Genomic DNA, 25,599 nt, shown 5'->3' with positions numbered 1-25,599 from the left:
TTCCCTGCGATCAATACTTTAGTGCTTCATGTGGGAACTGAATTAATTGAAGTTTAGATCTATTTTGATTTATGAATAATGAATTAACCACTCTATTATCCAACTGAATAGGATAGGACTTCGATTCCAGTTGAGTTATATAATTGAATCAAGTGAATTAGACATTAAGAATGGCTATAAGTAGATCCTTGGCGCCTAGTGTTTTGCTCTATTGATCTTCATTTAAAACTATCTTAGTTTTAATCATTACATCTTAAAATCCAATTCCATAATTAGTTTTAGTCCTAGTTATAGCTCTAAAGTGTTTTAGAGAACGCGTAAATATAAGTCCTTGTGGATTTGATCTCAGTCTCACCGAGTTAAGATTACATCCCAGTGTTGCACTTGGGGTTGTCATCCTTCTGGATAGATCACCAAGCCATCAGAAAAACTCCCAACTGAATTCAGCATTACCCAAAACCCTTTCCACATCTTAAGGGCAAAGGGGCAATGAGGGAATAAATGGTTAACCGATTCAAGATTGTCATTGCACATCAAGCAAACATTAAACAATTTCCAAGTTACAACAATATTGTGAGAGTCATATATCTGCAAGGGTCATTCAATGATGAAAAACGAGTAAACAAAAAAGAAATTGAAGCAAACATTACAAAGAGAATTGTGATTCATGTCCCATTGATCCTATTGAAAATTAACATTTACCTAACCGATGCTCTCACTCACAATGTGACTAAAGTGATCTGTTGTGATCTATTTTGGCGATAGGCCTTCTGGATGATTCAATCTGGTTCTAGGTGTGGAGAGATTTGTTTCAATTTTATTTTTTCTTTGTTTTGGTTATTTTCTTTCCCTTCTTTTCTAATAAAATTTGCAGCTATTTATGTGTGTGTATGTGTGTGTGCATATATGTATATGTATATGTATGTATGTATAGTGAGCTTGATTGAGGCTATGATACCCAAATACTTACCATGCACACAACTTATTCTGCCAGACTCAACATGATATACATATTGGTACTAGATACTCTAGGATAGATATATGAAAACTGGTAATTGAAAGCTAATTCTAACATTCTTTATTTCTAAAATCCTAACTACTTTCTTTTATTCTTGTAGCAATATATGCATATATGTGCTTGGATAGACTGTAAAAATGATAGCCATTAACATTTTCCTTAAATTTAACATGATAGAAATTTTTTAGACAAGTGCTAGTCCAGGAGAATAGGATTTGTCTTGCCACATGGAATTTAGGAACATTGACAAGTAAAGGTATCGAGTTAGTGGATGCAATGAAACAAAGAAGATTTAACATAGCTTGCCTAGAAGAGACCAAGTGGAAAGTGGCAAAAACTAGAGATATTGATGGATATAAACTTTGGCATATGGGAAAGGACACCAATAGAAATGGGGTAGCTATAGTGGTAGACAGAGATTTAAAGCATGAGGTTGTAGATTTTAAAAAAGTAAGTGATTGGGTTTTATTAATAAAGCTTGTATTAAAGCTTGGAGAGGAGATGATTAATGTCATTAGTACATATGCTCCACATGTGGGAATAGAAGGTAGAATCAAGAGACAATTATGGGAGAAAATGGACCAACTAATGCCAATAATTCCAAGTGGAGAGAGAATATTAATAGGAGAATTAGGAGACTTAAAATGTCATGTAGGAAAGATAGTAATAGATAAAATGTCATGTAGGAAAAGATAGTAATGGATATGGAAGAGTGCATCGAGGATATGGTTTTGGTGAAGAAATGAGATGGGATGTTATCCTTAATTTTACTATGGCATATGATCTAGCTCTAGCAAACACATATTCTAAAAAGAGAGATGAACATTTTATAACCTTCAAAAGTGAATCATATACAAGCAAAATAGATTCCTTTCTACTTACAGAAAACAAAAGTATCCATATGCAAGAATTGCAAGGTAATGCCAAGAGAGAGCTTAACTACACAACATAGTAAATGGTTATTGATGTTTGGATTATGAGATCGAAGAGGGGGGAATGAAATCAATGTGTCTAAGCAACATGGTGAGACTTCAAAGTAGAGAAAACATTGTTATTTTGTAATCAATTGATGGAATAAGTAAACTGGAATGCTGGGGAAGAAGTTAATTTCATGTAAATGAGATGGCAGAGTGCATTAGAAAGTGGAAAGAAGTTTTAAGAATACCTAGAGGGAAAAAACCACTGATACAAGGAAACTTATCAGAGAGATTAAACTTATGGCTCATACTATGAAGCATGGGGAGAAGGAAGCAAAGATAATGTCAAGAGATAAATGTATCAGAAAATCAATTTGGATTTGTGCTAGGAAGGTCAACTATAGAGGCTATTTGCCTACTTAGACAACTGAAGGAGAAATACATGGAGAAGAGGACCTCCACATGGTCTTTATTGACTTTAGAGAAAGCATATGATAGGATCCCTAGAGAGAGAATTGGGTGGGTGTCAAGAAAGAGAGGAGTCTCGGGAGGATATATTGACATGATTACGGATATGTAGGAGGAAGTGTTAACAAACGTGAGACCACTGGTGGAGAGAAAAGTGAGTTTCCAATTATTAGGGGTGGCAATGGGCCAGGTATGCCCAACGAGTACCCAAGCCCGGCCTGACATGGGCCAGGTATGGGTGTAGCTAAATGGGTGTGGGTGCGGGTTTGGGTATTAATTTGAGACCAATTAATAATTGGGCCACGTTTGGATGTACGCCTACCCATACCTGAACCAGCCTGCACCAATTATAGTATGTGTTATAAATTTACATATATACCTGATAATCAAATTGATGTATACTATAATATTGCTTATTTGTTATCATAATTAGCACTTTTTAACTCACAAAATTATATAAAAAAGAGGTCGGTTCCTCTACAATGCCAAGCTTATTCTACAACACTTTGTTTGTGGGGCCATTGCATGCCATCCAGCAAGGTTGCCCCACCACCATAAAAGTGGGACGCCCAAATTTCAAGCCAATCCAACCAACATGTGGGCCACCAAATGGATTGGAGGTTTTTGGGTGCTTGCCCACCCGATGATTAACTAGTTCTGATTTTTGAGACATCACATTATCATGATGGGCTCTCCTAATGCATGGGTTGGATTGGATGGCATACATGCACTATAGTGGGACCCACACATAACATACCTAAAAAAAGGAATTGGAAAGTGAAAGAGAAAAACTTTGATACTTTGGCAAAGTGTGATGGACAGATGGTTGATACGCAACACTTGTTCATAGTAATGGTGGTACATACATGAATAGCTATGGGTACCCAACATTTTATTAAAATATCAAATCACAAATGGGTACCCCAACACCATGATGGGCACAGGTATGGGTAGCCTTTTTAGGCCCAACATGGATACGCGGATCGGTATGGGTATGGGTATGGGTGTATTACCCATTGGTGGGTATTGAAAAATGAAAGAACCAAAGAAGAGGAATGTGAGAGAGATGGGAGAAAAATGTGAGAGAGAGGGTTTGGAGAAAGAGAGAGAACATGGGACATCTCTATTATCTTATTTAATATATGTGTGTGTGTGTGTGTGTGGGAGACAGCCCACTTTATACAATATTTGCAAATAAGCCCACCAATATCATATTTACATAAATGACCCTACTAACTTAATATTCCAACACTTCCCCTCAAGTTGGTGTATGAATGTCCATCATACCAACTTGCCAAAGATTTCTTGTAACATGGGAGAGCTAAGAGCCATTATAAACATGTCTACCAGTTGTTCTGTAGATTTGACAAATGTAGTAGCCAGTAATCCAGAGGATATCTTCTCTCGTATGAAATGTATATCAACCTTAACGTGTTTAGTTCGCTCATGAAAGACCGAATCAAACGTAATATGGATGGCAACCTGATTGTCACAATCAAGAGGAATAGTTGAGGTGATAGGGAAACCCAATTCTTTCATAATGGATCTCAACCACAAGAGTTCACGAGCCCCATGAGTCGTTGCTCTATATTCTGCTTCTGCACTGGACCGAGATGCAACTGTTTGTTTTTTTACTTTTCCATGTAACCAAGTTGCCACCAACGAATGTGCAAATAGCCAGAAGTAGACTTTTTGTCCGTTGAGCATCCTGCCCAATCAACATCAGAATAGCCAACAATATTAATATGTCCATGATTCATATAAAGAATACCACATCCTGGACATGACTTCAGGTATCTCAATATGCGATGTACAGCATCCAAATGAGGCACCTTTGGCGAGTGCATGAATCGACTGACAATACTTACAGCTTGAGCAATGTTAGGTCTTGTAATCGTCAAGTAGATCAGTTTTCCGACTAATCTCTGATACATACCCGGATCTATCAAACTCTCACCTTCAAATGCATGCAGCGAGGCTTCTGGTCTATAGGAGATAAAGCTGGACAAGCACCTAATTTCCCAGTCTCACTCAGCGGATCAAGAGTATACTTTCTTTGGGATATGAATATGCCTTTAGACGAACAGGCAACTTCAATCCCTAGAAAGTACCACAATGGACCCAAATATTTGATCTCAAATTCTTTGCTCAACTTGTGCTTAACTTGATCAATAAACTCCAAGTCATCCCCAGTCACAACAATGTCATTCACATAGACAAGTATAACAGTTCTACCTTCTTGTTGGGTATGAATGAAGACTGTATGATCTGCCTAACATCTTCTGAAGCCTCACTAAATTTAGCAACCAAGCTCTGGGAGATTGCTTAAGGCCATAAAGAGCCTTTTTTCAGCTTACAAACCTTCTTAAACTCCCCCTTAAGCTGAAAACTAGGGGGCAAATCCATATACACTTCTTCTGCAAAATCGCCATGAAGGAATGCATTTTTAACATCCAGCTGGAAAATAGTCCAATCAAAATTGGCAACGAAGGAAATAATCAAGCGGACCGAATTCAACTTTGCCACAAGTGAGAAGGTTTCATTGTAATCAACCCCAAAATATTGTGTAGCCTTTAGCCACCAGACGAGCTTTGTACCACTCAATAGATCCATCAATCCAATACTATGAAGCATGGGGAGAAGGAAGCAAAGATAATGTCAAGAGATAAATGTATCAGAAAATCAATTTGGATTTGTGCTAGGAAGGTCAACTATAGAGGCTATTTGCCTACTTAGACAACTGAAGGAGAAATACATGGAGAAGAGGACCTCCACATGGTCTTTATTGACTTTAGAGAAAGCATATGATAGGATCCCTAGAGAGAGAATTGGGTGGGTGTCAAGAAAGAGAGGAGTCTCGGGAGGATATATTGACATGATTACGGATATGTAGGAGGAAGTGTTAACAAACGTGAGACCACTGGTGGAGAGAAAAGTGAGTTTCCAATTATTAGGGGTGGCAATGGGCCAGGTATGCCCAACGAGTACCCAAGCCCGGCCTGACATGGGCCAGGTATGGGTGTAGCTAAATGGGTGTGGGTGCGGGTTTGGGTATTAATTTGAGACCAATTAATAATTGGGCCACGTGTGGATGTACGCCTACCCATACCTGAACCAGCCTGCACCAATTATAGTATGTGTTATAAATTTACATATATACCTGATAATCAAATTGATGTATACTATAATATTGCTTATTTGTTATCATAATTAGCACTTTTTAACTCACAAAATTATATAAAAAAGAGGTCGGTTCCTCTACAATGCCAAGCTTATTCTACAACACTTTGTTTGTGGGGCCATTGCATGCCATCCAGCAAGGTTGCCCCACCACCATAAAAGTGGGACGCCCAAATTTCAAGCCAATCCAACCAACATGTGGGCCACCAAATGGATTGGAGGTTTTTGGGTGCTTGGCCACCCGATGATTAACTAGTTCTGATTTTTGAGACATCACATTATCATGATGGGCTCTCCTAATGCATGGGTTGGATTGGATGGCATACATGCACTATAGTGGGACCCACACATAACATACCTAAAAAAAGGAATTGGAAAGTGAAAGAGAAAAACTTTGATACTTTGGCAAAGTGTGATGGACAGATGGTTGATACGCAACACTTGTTCATAGTAATGGTGGTACATACATGAATAGCTATGGGTACCCAACATTTTATTAAAATATCAAATCACAAATGGGTACCCCAACACCATGATGGGCACAGGTATGGGTAGCCTTTTTAGGCCCAACATGGATACGCGGATCGGTATGGGTATGGGTATGGGTGTATTACCCATTGGTGGGTATTGAATAATGAAAGAACCAAAGAAGAGGAATGTGAGAGAGATGGGAGAAAAATGTGAGAGAGAGGGTTTGGAGAAAGAGAGAGAACATGGGACATCTCTATTATCTTATTTAATATATGTGTGTGTGTGTGTGTGGGAGACAGCCCACTTTATACAATATTTGCAAATAAGCCCACCAATATCATATTTACATAAATGACCCTACTAACTTAATATTCCAACACTTCCCCTCAAGTTGGTGTATGAATGTCCATCATACCAACTTGCCAAAGATTTCTTGTAACATGGGAGAGCTAAGAGCCATTATAAACATGTCTACCAGTTGTTCTGTAGATTTGACAAATGTAGTAGCCAGTAATCCAGAGGATATCTTCTCTCGTATGAAATGTATATCAACCTTAACGTGTTTAGTTCGCTCATGAAAGACCGAATCAAACGTAATATGGATGGCAACCTGATTGTCACAATCAAGAGGAATAGTTGAGGTGATAGGGAAACCCAATTCTTTCATAATGGATCTCAACCACAAGAGTTCACGAGCCCCATGAGTCGTTGCTCTATATTCTGCTTCTGCACTGGACCGAGATGCAACTGTTTGTTTTTTTACTTTTCCATGTAACCAAGTTGCCACCAACGAATGTGCAAATAGCCAGAAGTAGACTTTTTGTCCGTTGAGCATCCTGCCCAATCAACATCAGAATAGCCAACAATATTAATATGTCCATGATTCATATAAAGAATACCACATCCTGGACATGACTTCAGGTATCTCAATATGCGATGTACAACATCCTGATGAGGCACATTTGGGTAGTGCATGAATCGACTGACAATACTTACAGCTTGAGCAATGTTAGGTCTTGTAATCGTCAAGTAGATCAGTTTTCCGACTAATCTCTGATACATACCCGGATCTATCAAACTCTCACCTTCAAATGCATGCAGCGAGGCTTCTGGTCTATAGGAGATAAAGCTGGACAAGCACCTAATTTCCCAGTCTCACTCAGCGGATCAAGAGTATACTTTCTTTGGGATATGAATATGCCTTTAGACGAACAGGCAACTTCAATCCCTAGAAAGTACCACAATGGACCCAAATATTTGATCTCAAATTCTTTGCTCAACTTGTGCTTAACTTGATCAATAAACTCCAAGTCATCCCCAGTCACAACAATGTCATTCACATAGACAAGTATAACAGTTCTACCTTCTTGTTGGGTATGAATGAAGACTGTATGATCTGCCTAACATCTTCTGAAGCCTCACTAAATTTAGCAACCAAGCTCTGGGAGATTGCTTAAGGCCATAAAGAGCCTTTTTTCAGCTTACAAACCTTCTTAAACTCCCCCTTAAGCTGAAAACTAGGGGGCAAATCCATATACACTTCTTCTGCAAAATCGCCATGAAGGAATGCATTTTTAACATCCAGCTGGAAAATAGTCCAATCAAAATTGGCAACGAAGGAAATAATCAAGCGGACCGAATTCAACTTTGCCACAAGTGAGAAGGTTTCATTGTAATCAACCCCAAAATATTGTGTAGCCTTTAGCCACCAGACGAGCTTTGTACCACTCAATAGATCCATCAATCCAATACTTTGTGGAGAACACCCACTTGCACCCAATTGTACTCTTACTTGGAGGTAATGGAATAAGATCCCAGGTGCCATTTTTATAAAGAGCAACCATTTCTGCTTCTATTACTTGTTTCCAATCAGGGACTAAAAGAGCCTCAAGCACTGACTTAGGTATAGTGGAAGAGGAAATAGTGGCCAAGAACGCACAATATGATGGTGAAATAGATGCATAAGAGACAAAATTAGAAATAGGATGTAATGTGGGATGATGACTATGAGTGCGAGAAGCAACAGGTGATGAAGGACTAGCAGTAGAGATACGATGAGAAAAGATACCTGAGACTGGAAGAGGAGCTATTGATATAGACGATACGTGTGATGGTCTCGACTGTCGGCAAACATAGGTGAGGATCCGCTTGGACGCCGAGGGATATGCAAAAGGAGAAATATCAACAGCTAGCAGAGACAGAAAATGATGGTCTCAACTGCATCAGCATGTTCAGACGAAGGAGAGTAGAATGGTCGATCTTCAAAGAAAGTCACATCCATAGATACAAAATATTTCCTTATAGATGGATCATAACACCTATAGCCCTTATGTTGAAGAGAATATCCAATGAAAATACACTTAACAAACTGATTGGCAAATTTGTACCTAGAGAGACCTGATGAATGCACAAAACAGACACAACCAAACACTTTGGGAGGGACAACAAACAAAGGACAGGTAGGTTTCAATGCACGTATTGAAATATTTCCCTTGAGGACACGAGTAGGCATTCGATTAATCAAATAACATGGTGTTAACGAGGCTGCAGACCAGTATGACTTAGGGACCTTCATTCCTATCAAAAGAGAGTGAGTAACCTCGAGAAGATGGCGATTCTTGCGCTCTACCACTCCATTTTGTTGTGGAGTGTAGGCACAAGAAAGTTGCTGATGAATGTCATTCTCTTGGAGATATGACATGAAGTTATTTGAGGTATACTCACCACCATTATCAGAACGAAGGTTCTGAATGGCACAATCATACTGGGTCTAGATCATTTAATGAAATGATCGAAACAAGTTAAACATTTGATCACGGCGACACATCAAATACACCCAAGTCACACGAGAGAAATCATCAATAAACGTAACAAAGTAAGAAAAACCATCCAGAGATGCAACAGATCTAGGTCCCCAGATATCAAAATTTACCAATGCAAATATTTTATCAGAACGATGCTCAACAATAGGAAATGAACTTCTAACATGTTCACTCAACTGACATGTTTCACAATTAGAATAAGCATCACTAATTTTATTAAATTAAGGAATAAGAGATTGTAAAGTTCTAACAAACACATGACCCAGTCTTGCATGCCAAATGGCACCAGACGCTTTATTGGACTCTAAACTGCATAATTGATAAACAAATGAATGAGATGTAGCGGAAGCACTAGCAGCAACAAGCTCCCCCAGTCACAAGAAGTAGAAACCACCATGCTCATACCCAGCACTAATAATCCTCTTCGTACTCAAGTCTTGAAAAACACAATGATATGGAAAGAAAGTCACACTGCAATTTAATACGCTAGTAAGACAAGTAACAGATATTAAATTTTCATTGAACTTAGGAATGTACAAAACATTAGATAAGGTGAGGGTAAGACTTATGAGAAACTGAAACTGAGCCAGCAAAATCAATTCGGGTAGAAGTCCCATCAGCAAAACGAACTGAACGACTACAAAAAGTGGTGGAAGGAAGAAGACAACTATGAGTACCAGCCATATGATCAGATGCCCCAGAATCTATAATCCAAGTGGTGGGAGTGGAGGCATGAAGTGCAATACCTGTCGTAGCAACAAAGGAAGAGACAGATGATTATGATGAGACATAACGTAGGTGTGGCTGATTGAAGTTGAAGGGATCTGAGATATTAAAGCTCCATCACATATTGTAATGTCCCGGAAAAACCCGTACAAAGACTCGAGTACCACCTTAGGCAAAAATCACTAAGGACCGAACCCTTTAGAAATTAGATGAAAATTATTAAGTGCTAAACTAGATTACTTGTGAAATTAGCACTAATCACTTTAAATACGATCTGTAAGACCCAAAATGAGTAGAACCGTTAACGCTATATCACGTAAAAAAAAACTTAGGATCAATCTCAAAACCCAGTTGCCCTCGGGAGCGCGTTGAAACTCCATATCGGACCTACACCGCGCATCAAAAGTCCGATAACTGCAAAACTATACAGTTATGACTGCCTTGTTGGACTTGACCACCATCTTGGAAATCAAGTCCTAAAGGTATCCAGAAACGCACAACTTGAGCCCGAAGCGAAGTGTGTGAGAAACGCGAATATCTTTAGGAAATGAACTGAAACTTAAGTGAATTGAGCCGTTCGCTTGCAGGCCAAATCTGAGGTTTCAGACCATCAAATTCTGACCCAATTACACCCTCGGATCAGGGAAAATTTTCAACACATGTCAGTGTACTTGTGGCCCTGATCGAGTATCGGTGACCGTTGAACTAAAACAGGTCCCTCGCAGCCGATCCACTGATCCGATTGGGCCGAGATCTTAGCCTGACCTAGATCCAATGTCAGGAAGCTTAAGTCCGACTGCATGTAGAAAAGGGGCCTCCAGATGTGCTCCGTTGGACCGAAACAGCCATCATTTGGCTATAACCTAAGTATACCATGGCCCTGGGGCCATTCCCATCAGTTCTGGGCCTATATAAGTGCCTTAAACCCTCTCTCTCCCTTCACATACGAATTTGCAACCCTAGGAGAGAGAAGAGAGCAAAGAGAGAAGGAAAGAGAGAGAAAGTGAGGGAGAAAGTGGGAGAGAGCTCCTGGGATTCGATCCCATCGCTCCACGTGCTTAACCACCTTGTCTATATCGCTATTCTGGCGATTCCGACTCCGTTCTTAAGTAAGAAATCCTAACCCTAATCTGTTTTAGGGATTCAAGTAGAGTAAATGGTGAAGTAGCTAACCTATTTCATGTTATAGGTTGTCGTTGTGCTGTAGGCGAGGACTTAATGTTTAAACTAAGTTCGTTCGAGTCTATCGGCGAAAAGTGCGGACTATAAACGTTTAGGTTATGGTTTTCAAGGCTTTCAATGTCAGTAATGGTTTATGACTGACTTGATTGCTGTCACATGTGCTTAGATACGATGTTTTCCATATATTACATATAGATATAAACTATGTTGAGTATAATGTGTTCTATATGTTTGTTGAAATGTCTAAACGACTATGGAAATATGATTTGTGCTTGCCATGCTTGTAAATTGAGAATATATGATCGTTGTATGAGTGGCAGCTCCTTTGTGAAAGGATTTTCCCTAATGTCTGTTGGAACTAGTATATTACACGTATGTGTAATATGTAGTCTAAGTGTTTGACAAAATGTCTGTATGAGTAATTGGTTGATGCTTTGTATTTACGAGGGTTTTTGAGATAGCATTCTCAACTACCTTAGCTATATGTGTACTTTTCTTCATGTAGCTTTAATTTCAAGTGCATGTTTGTGTAGCAAATGTATATGTAGAATATCATGTTATATGTGTTGAATAATATGCTCAAATGATATGTACGTTGGAATTGGTTGTTAAATGCCGTATGACTATCATGTATGCTTACTAATGAGGACATCATGCACACGCACGCCCGTACACCACCACCCCTACGCACGTACGTACGCAGAAGGAGGACCCCACCATTGATCTGGCTTGATGACGACGTCCAGGGAGGGCCTCCTAGCTAGAAGACAAGTTTTGGTTTAGAAAAGTGGCTCGATAATCAAGAAAAGCCCATCATGGGATCTCATGATCGTGGCCCACTCGTCAGATTGGTTTTATATTTTAGGTCTTGCTTATTGTTATTATTTAGAACATCGTGAACGCTTTAGATTTTCTTGTTTGGTTTTTATTTTAGTTTACTTCATCGCCAAGTAATAGGTGTCGCACATGGTGCGAGTTTTTGGGTAGAGATTCTCCCTATAAATAGGCACCCCTTGTAGTTCTTTTCATTCATTGAAGTTAATAAAAAAATTCCTACTTTATTTTTCTGCTCTCTTCGTGAGTTGTGGAAGAATTCAAAAGTGGGTGCGAAGCCCTCCCTTTTCGAAGGGCTAACTACCGTGGTGCGAAGCCACATCGATCTCAATTCACCCCCATCTTCCATCATCTTTTTTTCCATCTTCCCTCACCATCCGTACTTCGAATTTGTCATTTTGTTGCATCAGATTTCTTCATTACAGCAGGTTTCCAGATTTCGGCCCACAGGCGAGCTGAAACTTCGGCGGAGCACCACGCACAAACCGTACATCGGATCGAGCTGAGATTTGGGAGTTTTGGAGTCCATCCCTGGCCGACCAGGGCCAAGGTGGCCTTTTTCTGAATAGTGGGCCCCACACACGTGCAGCCGGGATCACACGCACGTCCGTCTGGGCCATTGTTGCTGTCCACACGCGGGATCATCTTTTGGCTCAAGTTTTTATCCTCTTTTATCCTCTCATAGCCGTTTTTCATGAATCCTAATCCTAGATTACATGATCCCTAATTGATTTGCCCCTTTTTTATTACCTTAGGGTTCCTTGAATTGAAATTAGGGAATCCCTTGGATTAGGAACTGATTTTTATGCATGAGTAGTTGATTTTATTTCCCTTTGACATCGTTTGGTTTATAATTTTTATTGGTCCAGTCCTAGCCTGTGTCGGCTTGGACCCGCATAGATTCCCCTTTAATTGAATGTTTGGATTTTCATGTGGGATGTGGAATTTGTGTGATTGTTTCTGAATTGGTGTGATCTAAGCCTGAAATCTTGCATATCATATTTAAATTCGCGTCCTGCATCACTTACTTCTTGCATTTGACTGTGATTGGGACTACGACGTAGTCCAGGCAATTGGTAACAATTCCTGTTTGAGTGGTCGAGCTAGTCTCACCACAATTGATGCGTTCTGGGAATCCGAGTCGTACGATGATTGTCGACAATGGTTAGCACTCCATGTCGATTAATTCAGCGTACGCTCGTACCAATCGAACTTGTCAAGTAACCCGATTTGCCCACTGTGTGTTTACCATGTATGAACATTACTGCTTGAACCTAAGGTATCCCTTACCAATGTAAAGACCCGTCTCAACCATGGTACCACGATCCGCTAAGACTCATGAGCCGGGCATGGTGGTATGGGACACCGTGGTCGAGCTATCGGCCTACGCTGGGGCGACGAGCCTCCCCGTAATGACCAGTGAGCAACCCAAACTCGTGAGCCGAATACGGTGGTATGGGACACTATATTCGAGCTGTCGGCCTACACTAGCGCAGCCTGGCTGTAGTCCCCAGTCGGGTTGGTGACGAGCCTTCAAAAATAGACTGTCAGTTGGTAGCGCGTTGGTGGAGTGACCTCGAGTATGAAATAGGCCTACCCCGACGCAGCCTGGCTGTGGTCCCCAATTGGGTTGGTGACGAGCCTTCGAAAATAGACTGCCAGTTGGTAGGGCGTTGGTGGTAGTGACCTGAACTTGCCTAACGTATGTAATTAACTAGGATTGACGACCCTAGATGGATCATTGTTTGGGTAAATGATACAAGGGAGGTACCTTAGCTTCCCAAACCTGCTGTATGAATAAGTCTAATTAAGAACTTGACTAATTCACGTACATGCACCGCATTTGCATGTGCCTTTGGCGTTGGAGTTGAGCACAGAGGAAGGGGTGCATGCCGCGATCGTGAGATGATGTTGCAGAGGAAGTGTAGGCGAGGGCATGCATCATTAACTCATACCATCTTTGCATTAACCAGAGTACCTAGGAATGCTTGTTGTATTGCTCTATCATTACTATTTGACTGAATTGATAACATGTTAAGCTTTACCTTATAGCTCCACTGAGTTGATCACTCACTCCCACATTCTGGGACGGTGTTTTAAAACGCCAACCAGACCCTGTTTTAGTTTCAGATGACAGCGATGCTTATGGGGCGGAGCCTGACTTCTATGATGACGACGAGGAGTTCTCCTACATGCAACTCTCTGGCGGGTCTATATAGACCTAGAGTTGCGCATCGGGGCTATAGGGATATGGATAGATGATGTTACACTTTATCATTTTTTTTGTATATTTTGGAATTATACATGTAACTATTTGACCTGGTGACATGTTCATACTCTGGGGACTTACAACTACTTATATGCTTTATATATCTATCACAATCTTCCGCCTGCGTAATCTAACTGCCTCTGGAGTATGATATGCTAATTTGGTATAATCTCACTCATGTTTAATGCACTAATACGGACAACATTTAATCATCTTTATCTATGTTGCATAAGTGATGTGTTGGAACTCGGGAGTTGGGCTCCTGCTCGACCCCCGATTTTCAGGGCTTTACAAGTTGGTATCAGAGTATGATTTGGATTAAACTGGACCTGGGTTATGGTCACACGACGCACACTGACGTGCTTTGACTTAGGAGGGTGCGATGAACATAGAAACAGCCCTAGGATTTTTCAGGTTTCGCCTGACGGCGAAACTGATCATTCAAAGGTGAAACTAACTGTTGAAATGGGGGCCGTACACACCTATGATCATGTGTAGTGACCCCAAATCCTTTCTAGACCGTCAATCGACGAGTTTAGATGAAGATTTAACCGGTCTCACACACAAACAACCCAAAACACGTGAATATACGCGAGATGGGACCCGAAACGACTCAAAACGGAATCAGGGGCCAAATCGGTGCAATTCGGGGGACCCAAAGTGGACCCCGCATGTTTTTGGCACCCTGGGGGGATGGCATCGCCCAAGGGGCAAGCCATCGCTGGGGAGTCCAGGGATCGGCGAGGCTCCGCCGGTCGGGCGGACCGGGCCTGTCGGGCCGATTGGGCCGACGCCTGTGGGACGCTGTGGGGCCCACGAAATCACGTGGGACCCCCTCTATTTCTTTCATTTGCTCCCCTCTCCCCTCTTACACACGCCCAAGCTCTCTCTTTTCACTAAAAATCCTTTTCCCCCTCTCAAATCTCCCTTCCATTCTCAAAATGTCTCTTTTTCCTTCATTTCATACACCCCTCCATCGTTTTTATCAAAACCCCTCTCTTATCTCCCTCATTTCCTTTCATTTGAGTGCACAACCCTTCCTTTGTGTCTCAAAAACCTCAAGTCCAACAATCCCTTTTTATCTCCCCTTTCCATTTCACTCTCATGGCTCTTTTTGAGCTTGTGGCGACGATTTTCTCAATTTCCACACTTCTTTCTCTTATGGGGAAGAAGAGGACTTCCACGGATGAAGCCGGGCCTAGCCGCCCTACTCGTTCAAGGAGACCGAAAAGCGCCGCCGCGGGTACAAGCATCGATCGAGAGATAAGGACAAAGCAGGACCTCGATCCCCAGGCTCCCCTCGAGAGAGCTCTACTAGCGGATCTGTCCCATGGAAGATTCGAGGGCCATAGGGTCTTTTTTGAAGCGCACGTGGACGAGAAGCTCTTTGGGAAAAATCTCGTGATGGACCGCCTGGTGGATGTTGGGTGGAGTCCCATATTTAAGGGCAAGTCTCGTGCGAATGTGGGCACTGTCCGAGCCTTCTATGCCCATATTCGAGAGCCAACACTGGAGCCCTTGCAATTCAAAATTCTCGTGGGAAGGCGGGAAGCCACAGTTGATGTTGGCTTAATAGCCCGACTCATGGGGATGCCGCTTGGCGAAGTCCATGCTAGTGAGAAGAGTCTTCGAAGTGCACGTGAAAGGGATCGTCCCACGCGATTCCTTTGTGGCCAACTGGCCCACTGGAATCTAAACAATAGCCTCCTAGCGTCCAATATGACCAACGACTTCCGCCTGCTCCACCACATCTTCACGTACAACGTATACCCCAGGTGGAGCAATCGCAGCGAGTGCACGCGCCTAATGGTAGACTTTCTGTACCGTGCTGGGCAGGGAGAGAAGCTGTGCGTGCCTACATATGTACTACGACAGATAGTTCTGACCGCACGCTCTACTAGGGCGACCATTTCACTCCCATTCGGCCAACTCATATGCAAGCTTGCACGTGAATTCGGCTACAGACTTGGCGCAGAAGTTCCTGTGCCGATCCATTTCATCAACGACACTACTCTCAACAATATGGAGATTGGGCCACGACAGCGTCAAGCCCGACTCGACGAAGGTGAGGATGAGACGGAGAGCGAAGAAGAGGAGAGTGATGAAGAAGGAGATGAGATAAGGGAAGAAGGAGAGCAGGAAGAAGAAGAGGAGGCTCAGGACACTGATGAGGGCTCTCCTCCTGCTACGCAGGTGCGTGACAATGATCGGGCTGCCATGGAAGCCCGCATGGCTCAACTCGAGGAGGGCCAAGTCGCCCTGAGACAGGAGATACAGTAGACTCGGGCCGAAGTGAAGCAGAAGCTTGAAGAGAACAAGGCCTTCATGAAACGAAAATTCAAGGTGTCTCGCACCCTGAGGGCTATCCTGTGTTGCGTGCAGGACAAGGATGTCAAACAACCATTCACTCCAAAAGGTTAAGCTATCAGAGTGAATGGTTGTTTGACATGGTATCAAAGCGGAAGGTCATATGTTCGAATCTCGAGAGCAGCAAATATGCCTCGCTAATATATTATTCTCCCACGGGGGGTCAGGAAAATTAGGTCCGGCCCAGGGACCGGGAAATTAAGCCTGGCCTATTTATAGTGTGAGTGTCCCTTGATATACATTGATGCACCACACTCTGACAGCTTAAGCTTTTAGAGTGAATGGTTGTTTGACAAAGGATGCACCTCCACCGTCACCAGATTCGGACGACTAGCCATACATGCGGTCGTCTTTTAGTTTGCTTTGTTGCTTGTTTGCTTGTTTCCATGTATAGCCTTGATAGGCTTAGTAAGGTGGTAGAGCGGTTTGTAGGTTTTAATGTGAGGAACCTTGCTTAGATTAGCTCACCTGCATCTTCTGTCATGATTCATGTAATGTTGTATCTCATGCACTGTGACAATTTTGTTAAATGAAATACATGGAGTTTCTTTGAGATGAAAGGTGAATGTTGTGTAGTTGAGTTTGTGAGTATGCTGAATCTGACCTGGGTTGCACCCTATGTTGTATATAGGGAATGTCACCTAAGGCCACATGGAGTACGGCACGTCTCACACTTGGCGATTCGATTGACGGGGCACCTCCCCTAAGCGATAGCCAGACGGACCCCATTTCGGGCCTGACTCATGATACTATGCCGCCCCACTAATGGGCCGACACCTGTTGCTCCACCAATTCCTGAGCAGAACCGTGCGTCTACTTCGACGCCGTATGTGCATCAGTCGGCTCCCCTTACTGATAGGTTAGAGCAAATGATGCTCTTGATGCAGCAGCAACAGTTTTTGACCACCATCGTAGGGGTCTTTGCCCAGAGCATGGGTGTGGTTCCACCTGTACCTCTTGTGCAGCTTGCGGGCAATATGAGCGCTAGCAGCCTATTTGAGCGATTCCAGCGCTTTCGACCTCCTACTTTTGCGGGTACTCACAGACCCGAGAAGACCGAGTATTGGCTCAACCGCATCTCTAAGATGCTGAAGCCGCTGCACTGCACTGAGGCAGAGCAGGTGGAGTTGGTCACCCACATGTTTGAGAAGGAGGCCAGCCTCTGGTGGGATAGCATTCTTCGGACTATTGTTGTTGGTTACGTATGGACATGGGAGGCCTTCGAGACATGCTTCCACGAGAAGTATTTCCCCCTCACGTACCGCCATGAGAAAGAGGGAGAGTTTCTTCGCCTCCAATAGGAAGGGATGACCGTGTCGGAATATGAGAACAAATTCACGGAGCTAGCCAGATACGCTCCTTTGATCCTAGCAGATGGGCCAATGAAAATGCGGCGTTTTTCAGATGGTCTGCGGCCTGAAATCCGTGCTAAGATGTGTTGCGCTAGCATTTCCAACTATGCTGAGCTAGTCAACATATCTCTACAAGCAGAACAAGATGGAGACAGAGATTCTCAGACACGTATTCCAATGGGCCCGAGGCCTCAGCCCGAATTGCAGCACCGGTCAATCCTAGGTAAGAGGCCACCTGTAGACTCGCCTCCCAGGCTCGTGGCTCCGCCGACCCAGCAAAGGCGAACAAAACATTGGTGTACATATTGCTACAAAGGGGGACACACTGACCCCTTCTGTTTTACTAAGATAAAAGACAATGGTATCAAGCCGCCTCAGAAGATCGACCGTCAGCCACCACGTGGTATAACGACTCCACATCTACGATCTGCACCACCAGCGCAGCCATATTACCGATCGCCTATACCTCAGAATAGGCCACCTCAACGACCTATGGCAGCGCAACCAAATTATCCTCAACAAGCCCATGTGCATGGACTTGCAGCTGAAACACCTGAATCAGCAACTGCAGAGCCTTTGACCTTTGAGGTCACTGCCCATGGTCAAGGTACACCTGTATTCCTATCATGGTATGCCAAATCGGTTACGTATCGGCCGTATCGGCCGATACGTAACGGTAACGGTGCGAAACGGCCGATTCGATTTTTTGTACCCGTATCGGCTGATACGGGACCGATACGGGGGTAACGGGCCGTTACGGGGCGTAACGAGCCGTTTCGGGCCCGTAACGGGCCCGAAACGGTAACTTTTTTTTTAGCTCTGTTTTTGCTGTTTTTTTGAAACCTCTTGCTTCCAAACTGTTTCTAAGTCCTTCTACTACTAATTTCGACCAACCTTAGCTAGGTATTTGATAGAAAAACACATTATATTATAGATTTTTTTGAATCAAAGCTCGGTGGGCCATTTTTCAGAAATTCGTCAAAAATAGGTATTTATACTTTTTTTAATATATTTTGCTGTTTTAATCATGTCATATGATGTGTTAATCATAGTAAAACATGTTAATGTGCATTTTACAGATTTGGGGTGCCATTTAATAATTTTTTAATATTTTTTTCTATTTACGCATGAATTTTGGCCCCTTTTTTTAAAATTCGAAAAATCAGTTTTTAATGGTTGTTTTGCTGTTTTAATCATGCCATTTGATGTATTAATCATAGTAGAACATGTTAATGTGCATTTTACAGATTTGGGGTGCCATTTTATATTTTTTTAATATTTTTTTCTATTTACGCATTTATTTTGGCCTTTTTTTGAAAATTCGAAAACCATTTTTAAATGATTCTTTTGCTGTTTTAATGATGTCATATGATGTGTTAATCATAGTAGAACATGTTAATGTGCATTTTACAGATTTGGGGTTCCATTTTATATATTTTTATATTTTTTTCTATTTACGCATTTATTTTGGCCCTTTTTTGAAAATTCGAAAAATCATTTTTAATGATTCTTTTGCTGTTTTAATGATGCCATATGATGTGTTAATCATAGTAGAACATGTTAATATGCATTTTACAGATTTGGGGTGCCATTTTATATTTTTTTATATTTTTTTCTATTTACGCATTTATTTTGGCCCTTTTTTTGAAAATTCGAAAAATCATTTTTTAATGATTCTTTTGCTGTTTTAATGATGCCATATGATGTGTTAATCATAGTAGAACATGTTAATGTGCATTTTACATATTTGGGGTGCCATTTTATATATATTTTTATATTTTTTCTATTTACGCATTTATTTCGGCCCTTTTTTTGAAAATTCGAAAAATCATTTTTTAATGATTCTTTTGCTGTTTTAATGATGCCATATGATGTGTTAATCATAGTAGAACATGTTAATGTGCATTTTACATATTTGGGGTGCCATTTTATATTTTTTTTCTATTTACGCATGAATTTTGGCCCTCAAAAATAATTGCAAACACCTAAATGTAAGATATTTTCGTATTACATTCATGCTAATATAATCTCATCTATCATTGATAGTAGATAGTTAGCAAAATTAAATATAGTGACATTTGTAGTCAAATTGGCAGGCCTTATCTGTTCATAAATATAGACAATGATACAAACTTCTCACTAAAGAGTGGACCGTTACACCACCATGAAACATGTTCCAATTTATAAATGAATGCATATTTGGAATGCTTAGACATATTACCGGATTCTAATGCCACTATTTTTCACTATTTTTGGCAACAAAAAATTTCCTACAAGCCCGTCAGCTGCCCCGTATCACCGAATTACAGACCCGTATCCGTATCGGTTTTGGAGGTCACTACCCATGGTCAAGGTACACCTGTATTCCTATTAGTAGACATTAGATCAACTATTTTGATAGTGTCATGCTCTATAGTCAAGCGTTTGGGGTTGAACACTACACAGTCTTCCGCCTCCATAATCTAACTGTCTCTGGAGTATGATATGCTGATTTAGTATAATCCCACTCATGTTTAATGCACTAATACGGACAACATTTAATCATCTTTATCTATGTTGCATAAGTGATGTGTTGGAACTCGGGAGTTGGGCTCCTGCTCGACCCCTGATTTTTAGGGCGTTACACATATGCCATAGTCATAGTAACAAACTCCATATGAGAGGAGTTGGTAGGAGGAATGCCACAAATATCATAAGTATGTCTACTATAATCAGAAGCTACGACGTGGGCACTAGGGTGGCCATGTAGCTTAAAGCATCGTTCTCAAGAATGTCTTGAATGATTGCAATAGGTGCAGAAAAACCTCCCCCTACGTCTACCACATCCTCTAGATGAGAACCCGCCTCGAGTATCTGAACCACCACTCCTATCACCAAGTGGAACAGTAGTAGAGGTGAAGGCAGTCCTCTCCTATGTCAAGGCCGGAGCTGACATAACTCGTTGGCAGGCTTCCTCCGAATGGACTACAGAATATGTTGTGTGGAGCGCAGGAAAAAGAGTTGCGGCGACAAGCTGAGTCCTCAATGCCTCATACTCATTATTCAATCCCACTAGGAATTTGTATGTCTTGGCGTCATCCTCCCGATTCTTCACATGTTCAACACTGTGAGTGTCAGGGAGTTCACTGAGGGGTTGCAAATGACTCATTTCTTCCTAGTGACTCTTCAAGGCCCCAAAATACTTAATAATGTAAAGATTCTCCTGTGTGAATGAATACAACTCTGTATTCAATTGGAAGATGTGAGGCTTATTGGAGACGGTTCCATAAGTGTCATTGAGTGATTTCCATAAATCAGCCGCAGTCTCAATGATATATATATATATATATAAGCAATACTGGGTTCCATTGAATTGAGTAACCAGCCCATAACAATGGCATTGGAGGAATCCCATGTGTCCGCTAAGGATGAAGGTCGTTTTGATGTGCCAATAAGATGCCCAAGCTTCTCCTTGCCAACAATATACATCCTAACAGCCCGAGACCAAAGAAGAAAGTTACTTTCGTTAAATTTCGTAGAAGTAACTGAAAGTGGTGCATCAAGGCCATGTCCAAGAGACTTAGAATCCATAAATAAGAACAAAAAAGAAGAGACAAGGAGAAGGAATACAGAGAACAGCAGTAGATGGAAATCAATCAACACAAAGAATGCGGGAATATACACCGTGTAGTCGGTGTATGCGTTGGACCTCGAAAACCCCAAAAATGATGCAATTGGTCACCCATTTTGGCCCAAAAATGCATCCACGTTGTTCGGATCTCCACGAAACTGCCTCCTCTATGTAGGGTGGTAAAAAACAGCCCATATGCAATTGTTTTGGTTGATCAAAAACCACAGATTCGAGAGAGATCTAAAAAATGATCCAATTTTTCTTTAAAATATTATAAAATCCATAGAAAAAAACATTAATCTTCTTCAAAAAATTCCATAAAAATAGTCATAAATCCTCTTGCATGATTCCACACCAGGTGGTAGAGATTTTGGAGAAAAACAATCCATACAAATGGTGGATTGCTGACGCCAACCGTACGGACGCTGACGTCAACACGTGGCTCCCTCAATTTTTGTGTAGAACTTCCCCTTTTTACCAAGATTTGATGTCTTGATGAAGAGAATCTGATGTATGTTGGCCTTGCACAGGTAGGATCGATCAAGTCTCTGATACCATGAAGAATGAAAGAACCAAAGAGGAGGAATGTGAGAGAGAGGGGAGAAAAATGTGATAAAGAGGGTTTGGAGTAAGAAAGAGAGAACGTGGGATCTCTCTATTATCTTATTCAATATATAGGTAGAGTTTTTTTCCTTTATTACATCATAACAGCCCACTTTATACAATATTTGCAAATAAGCCCACTAATATCATATTTATAGAAATGACCCTAGTAACTTAATATTCCAACAGTTATGGGCACGAGCACCACTATACCTGACCTGAACGTAGTCCGTTGCCAGTCCTACCAATTGTTGTAAGCTTAAAACAAGGTCAGCATTGAGACTATATATTTTGCATTGGTTATGAACTAGTTTAACAAGGCATTTACAAGAAGAGATCCTACGGTGAATGTTGTTTGCATGTGACATAGGGAAAACTCAAAGCTAGAACTGTGTGAGTGATGCTTTAGAAACTAAAGGTTTTAAAACCAATCCAACTAAAACAGAGTATATGGAATGCAATTTTAGTGAAAATAAGAGTGGAAACGAGGAATTAGTTAAATTGTTGAATCAAGACGAACACCAAAATTACCATTTTTCAATACCATGGGTCGATAATTCATGAGCACAAAGAGATTGAGATTGTTGCATGCCAATCAAATTGAACGGGAAATTTTATAAGATAGCTACAAGACTAGACATGCTTTATGGCATTGAATGTTGGGCATTCAAGGAACAACATGTCCATAGGATGACTATAGCAATGAAATAAAGATACTTAGATGGATGAGTGGCAATGCAAGGATGGAATTAGAAATGAGGACACATTTGAGAAATTTGGGAGTAGAACCACAAGGTAATAAGATGAGAAGAGTATACTTACATGGTTTGGCCATGTGCAGCGGAGACCAAGAACTACACAGGTTAGAATGAGTGAGTTGGTTCAAGTGAAGGTTCTAAAAGGACAAGGGGAAGGCCCAAAAGGACATGGGTGGAGGTAGTAAGAAAGATTTGATGATATATGGTTTACTGAGGATATGATCCTTGATAGAGAGGAATGATGAAATAGGATTCATGTAGCAAACATTAGTTGGGATAAGGATTAGATGATGATGATGACTTTGTTGAATAAAATATACTAGAAAGGGTTAAATATTTTGGGCAAAAATCATACAATAAAATATAAGTAGCATGTTAGAAATGGGTTGCTCATATATGAATATGCATTGGAGAGTTTTAAAAAATGGAGTTGTATCCCAGTTCTCAAAGCCATATCCATACCTAGATATCATATTTCAGAGGATGCCATTTACCTCTATATAAGATTCGCATCTAAAGGTCTAACTAAGGTGAGATGATTGTGATCATTGTTACCAAATAGCAAAAGCGATTGTATGCAACCTAAGGGGCTTGTGCGAAGATGCGAGCGCACAATCACATATGCGATTGTACAGCCCCCAAAAAAATTTATATTTTTTTATCACATAAGCGATGGCATAATCACGTATGCAGTTGCAGAAGTGATTGCAAATACCACTATGGCATATGCGGTATATGCTCCCAAAATGGTGAATGCGATCACATAAGCGCTTTTGCAATCACATATGACAACACTAATTGTCATACTTGTAGATAGAACAAGAACACAGTGAACAATTTGTGTGCACTCCGCTCATTTCTCAGTCCTCATCAACAGCTCTCCCTTCATTCTGGAGGATTTGGACATGTTTTCATAGGGTTTTACATAAAACCCATCACTTTTTCTGAAGCCTCCACTTCATGCACTTCTTCCAATCTCTGAAGGGGCATTTTAGAAACGAGTTGGCATCCATTCGATAATAGATGGATAGTCGGTACAAATACCAGTGTACAAGATCTGAATGTTGAAATGAAAAAATTGATGGAGTTGAGTAATGTCAACCGTGTTCCTTTCTTCTATTGAAGTTTTTCCCCTTCAAATCAAAATTTCAAATTCTAAAGATGAAAGACGATGGAAATGAACATTTATACAGGAAAACAGAAGCCCACCGGTACATATTGGACAATACATGACGACTATCAGTCATATAATCATGATTTCATTTTTGCTCAAAAAAGATTCCAAACAACCAAAAAATTAAAAAAAAGAACAAAAACGAGGTTTCATATGTTTTACTATGTTTTTAACATGAACTAATCACAAATATGATATGACTAATCAACAACTGTCATCTGTTGACCTATTCAGTCTTGTCTACTGAGTGTTTGGAGAGTTGGTTACGTTCATTACATTATAACAGTCTGGATAACCCACTGTTCAAAAACCACACCAATCGGATGATCTTACCCATTCAATCGGTGGCGCCCAGCATTCATCATGGAAAGGTGAAAAATGAAAATGGTGAGGATCATCCAATTGGTGTAGTTTTCAAACCCTGGGGTATCCATGCTAGAGTAAACTAGATAGACGGTCCTGATTCACAAAATCTCACCCCGCAAACTTACGGCAGAAAGGGGGACTGTCAATATCAATGCAGGAAAGAAGAGGGATTATCGGGCAATAGGCATCTCTTACCAGAGAATTTCTTGGCCGATGCTAGACGGGTTCTTGGATCAGAAGCAGTGCATTTGACGATGGAAGCATCTTCTTGGAACGGATTGGAAAAAGGAGTTTCGGGGACGAAAGAAGGGCTGAAGGATGGAGTGGGTTTGGAGGGAGTGGAATCATCGTCATCGAGAATGAGAAGAGGCGTTCTTATGGAATTCTTCCTCTTCTTCTTCTGTAATTGCGAGGGACATGAAACGTCTTCGTCATCTGAAGGGATTTCTACAGCGAGCGGCTCAGCCATAAGAAGGAGAGATGGCAGATGCGATAAGTTAGTTGTTTGCAGTCTCGGTTTCAGAGCTTTGAAAAATGCAGCTCCCGCGGGAGATTTGGGCGCACGCATCTGGGGGCGCGACTTGGCTGGGACCCCGGAACCAGCGATGCAAAGCGTATTGGATCCTGCCCGCCGCTGGACGATAATCCGTCCAGGCAGGGGCCCACCGTGATGTATGGGTTTTATCCACACCGTCCATCCATATTTACAGATCATTTCAGGTGATGAACCGAAAAATAAGGCTGGTATAAATCTCAATGGACCACACCATGGGAAGCAGCGGTGATAGTGACAACCACCGTTGAAACCTTCCTAGGAACAAACATGATGTTTATTTGCCATCTAACCCGTTCATCAGGTCATTAGGACCTGAATGAAGGGAAAACACAATTATCATCTTGTTCAAATCTTACGCAGCTCCCAAGAAGTTTTTAATGGTGGGCGTTCAATCCCCCAGTGTGTGGTGTACTAGAGCCTTTAATCTACTTTTTTTCTACTTGATACCTTAAAATGATCCAGCAAAATGCATGGACGGAGCGGATAAAACCCGTACAACACGATAGGGCACAAAACCCAGGACTACCCTTTATGACGTCAATCCCCTTCTCATCGACGTGGGTAGCCCCGCCCACATCGATGTCTGCGTTGCATATCTACGCCGTTGATCCGTTTCTCCACCTCATTTCATTTCATGGCGTGAGCGAAAAAAAAAAATGAAGTAAAATGCAAATCTCGGGTGGACCATATCACAGGAAACCAAAAATGAAGTAAATACAAATCTCATGTTGACCATATTACAGGAAACAGTGGTGAATGATTATTAAAAACATTTTGTGGCCACAAGAGCTCTGGATGAAGCTTATATTTGTGGTTGTGTGACCTTTATTTACAGGTTTGATGGCAAATAAACATTTTACAGTTTTTAATAATGGCCGTTTAATGACCATTGTTTCCTACGGTGGGGTCCACCTGTGTCTGCTTCA

The 25,599-nt window shown here is 41.3% G+C and overlaps 1 protein-coding gene across 3 annotated transcripts in view; it reads right to left on the bottom strand.

Moving 5' to 3' along the window:
- Positions 1-24,739, bottom strand: part of LOC131229064 (crossover junction endonuclease EME1B) — a 103,312-nt gene extending 78,573 nt beyond the window's left edge. The window contains exon 1 of one of the 3 annotated variants that reach the window (XM_058224925.1): positions 24,313-24,739. In XM_058224925.1, coding sequence (XP_058080908.1) covers positions 24,313-24,685 — 373 coding nt within the window. In that variant the 5' untranslated portion in view covers positions 24,686-24,739. The remainder of the gene's footprint in view (positions 1-24,312) is intronic. The other 2 variants (XM_058224923.1, XM_058224924.1) reach the window with 2 other exon arrangements.
- Between the last annotated feature and the right edge of the window lie 860 nt (positions 24,740-25,599).

The sequence above is a fragment of the Magnolia sinica genome, chromosome 16, assembly GCF_029962835.1.
Source record: "Magnolia sinica isolate HGM2019 chromosome 16, MsV1, whole genome shotgun sequence".
Classification (NCBI taxonomy): domain Eukaryota; kingdom Viridiplantae; phylum Streptophyta; class Magnoliopsida; order Magnoliales; family Magnoliaceae; genus Magnolia; species Magnolia sinica.
This window is presented reverse-complemented; position numbering and strand designations above follow the sequence as displayed.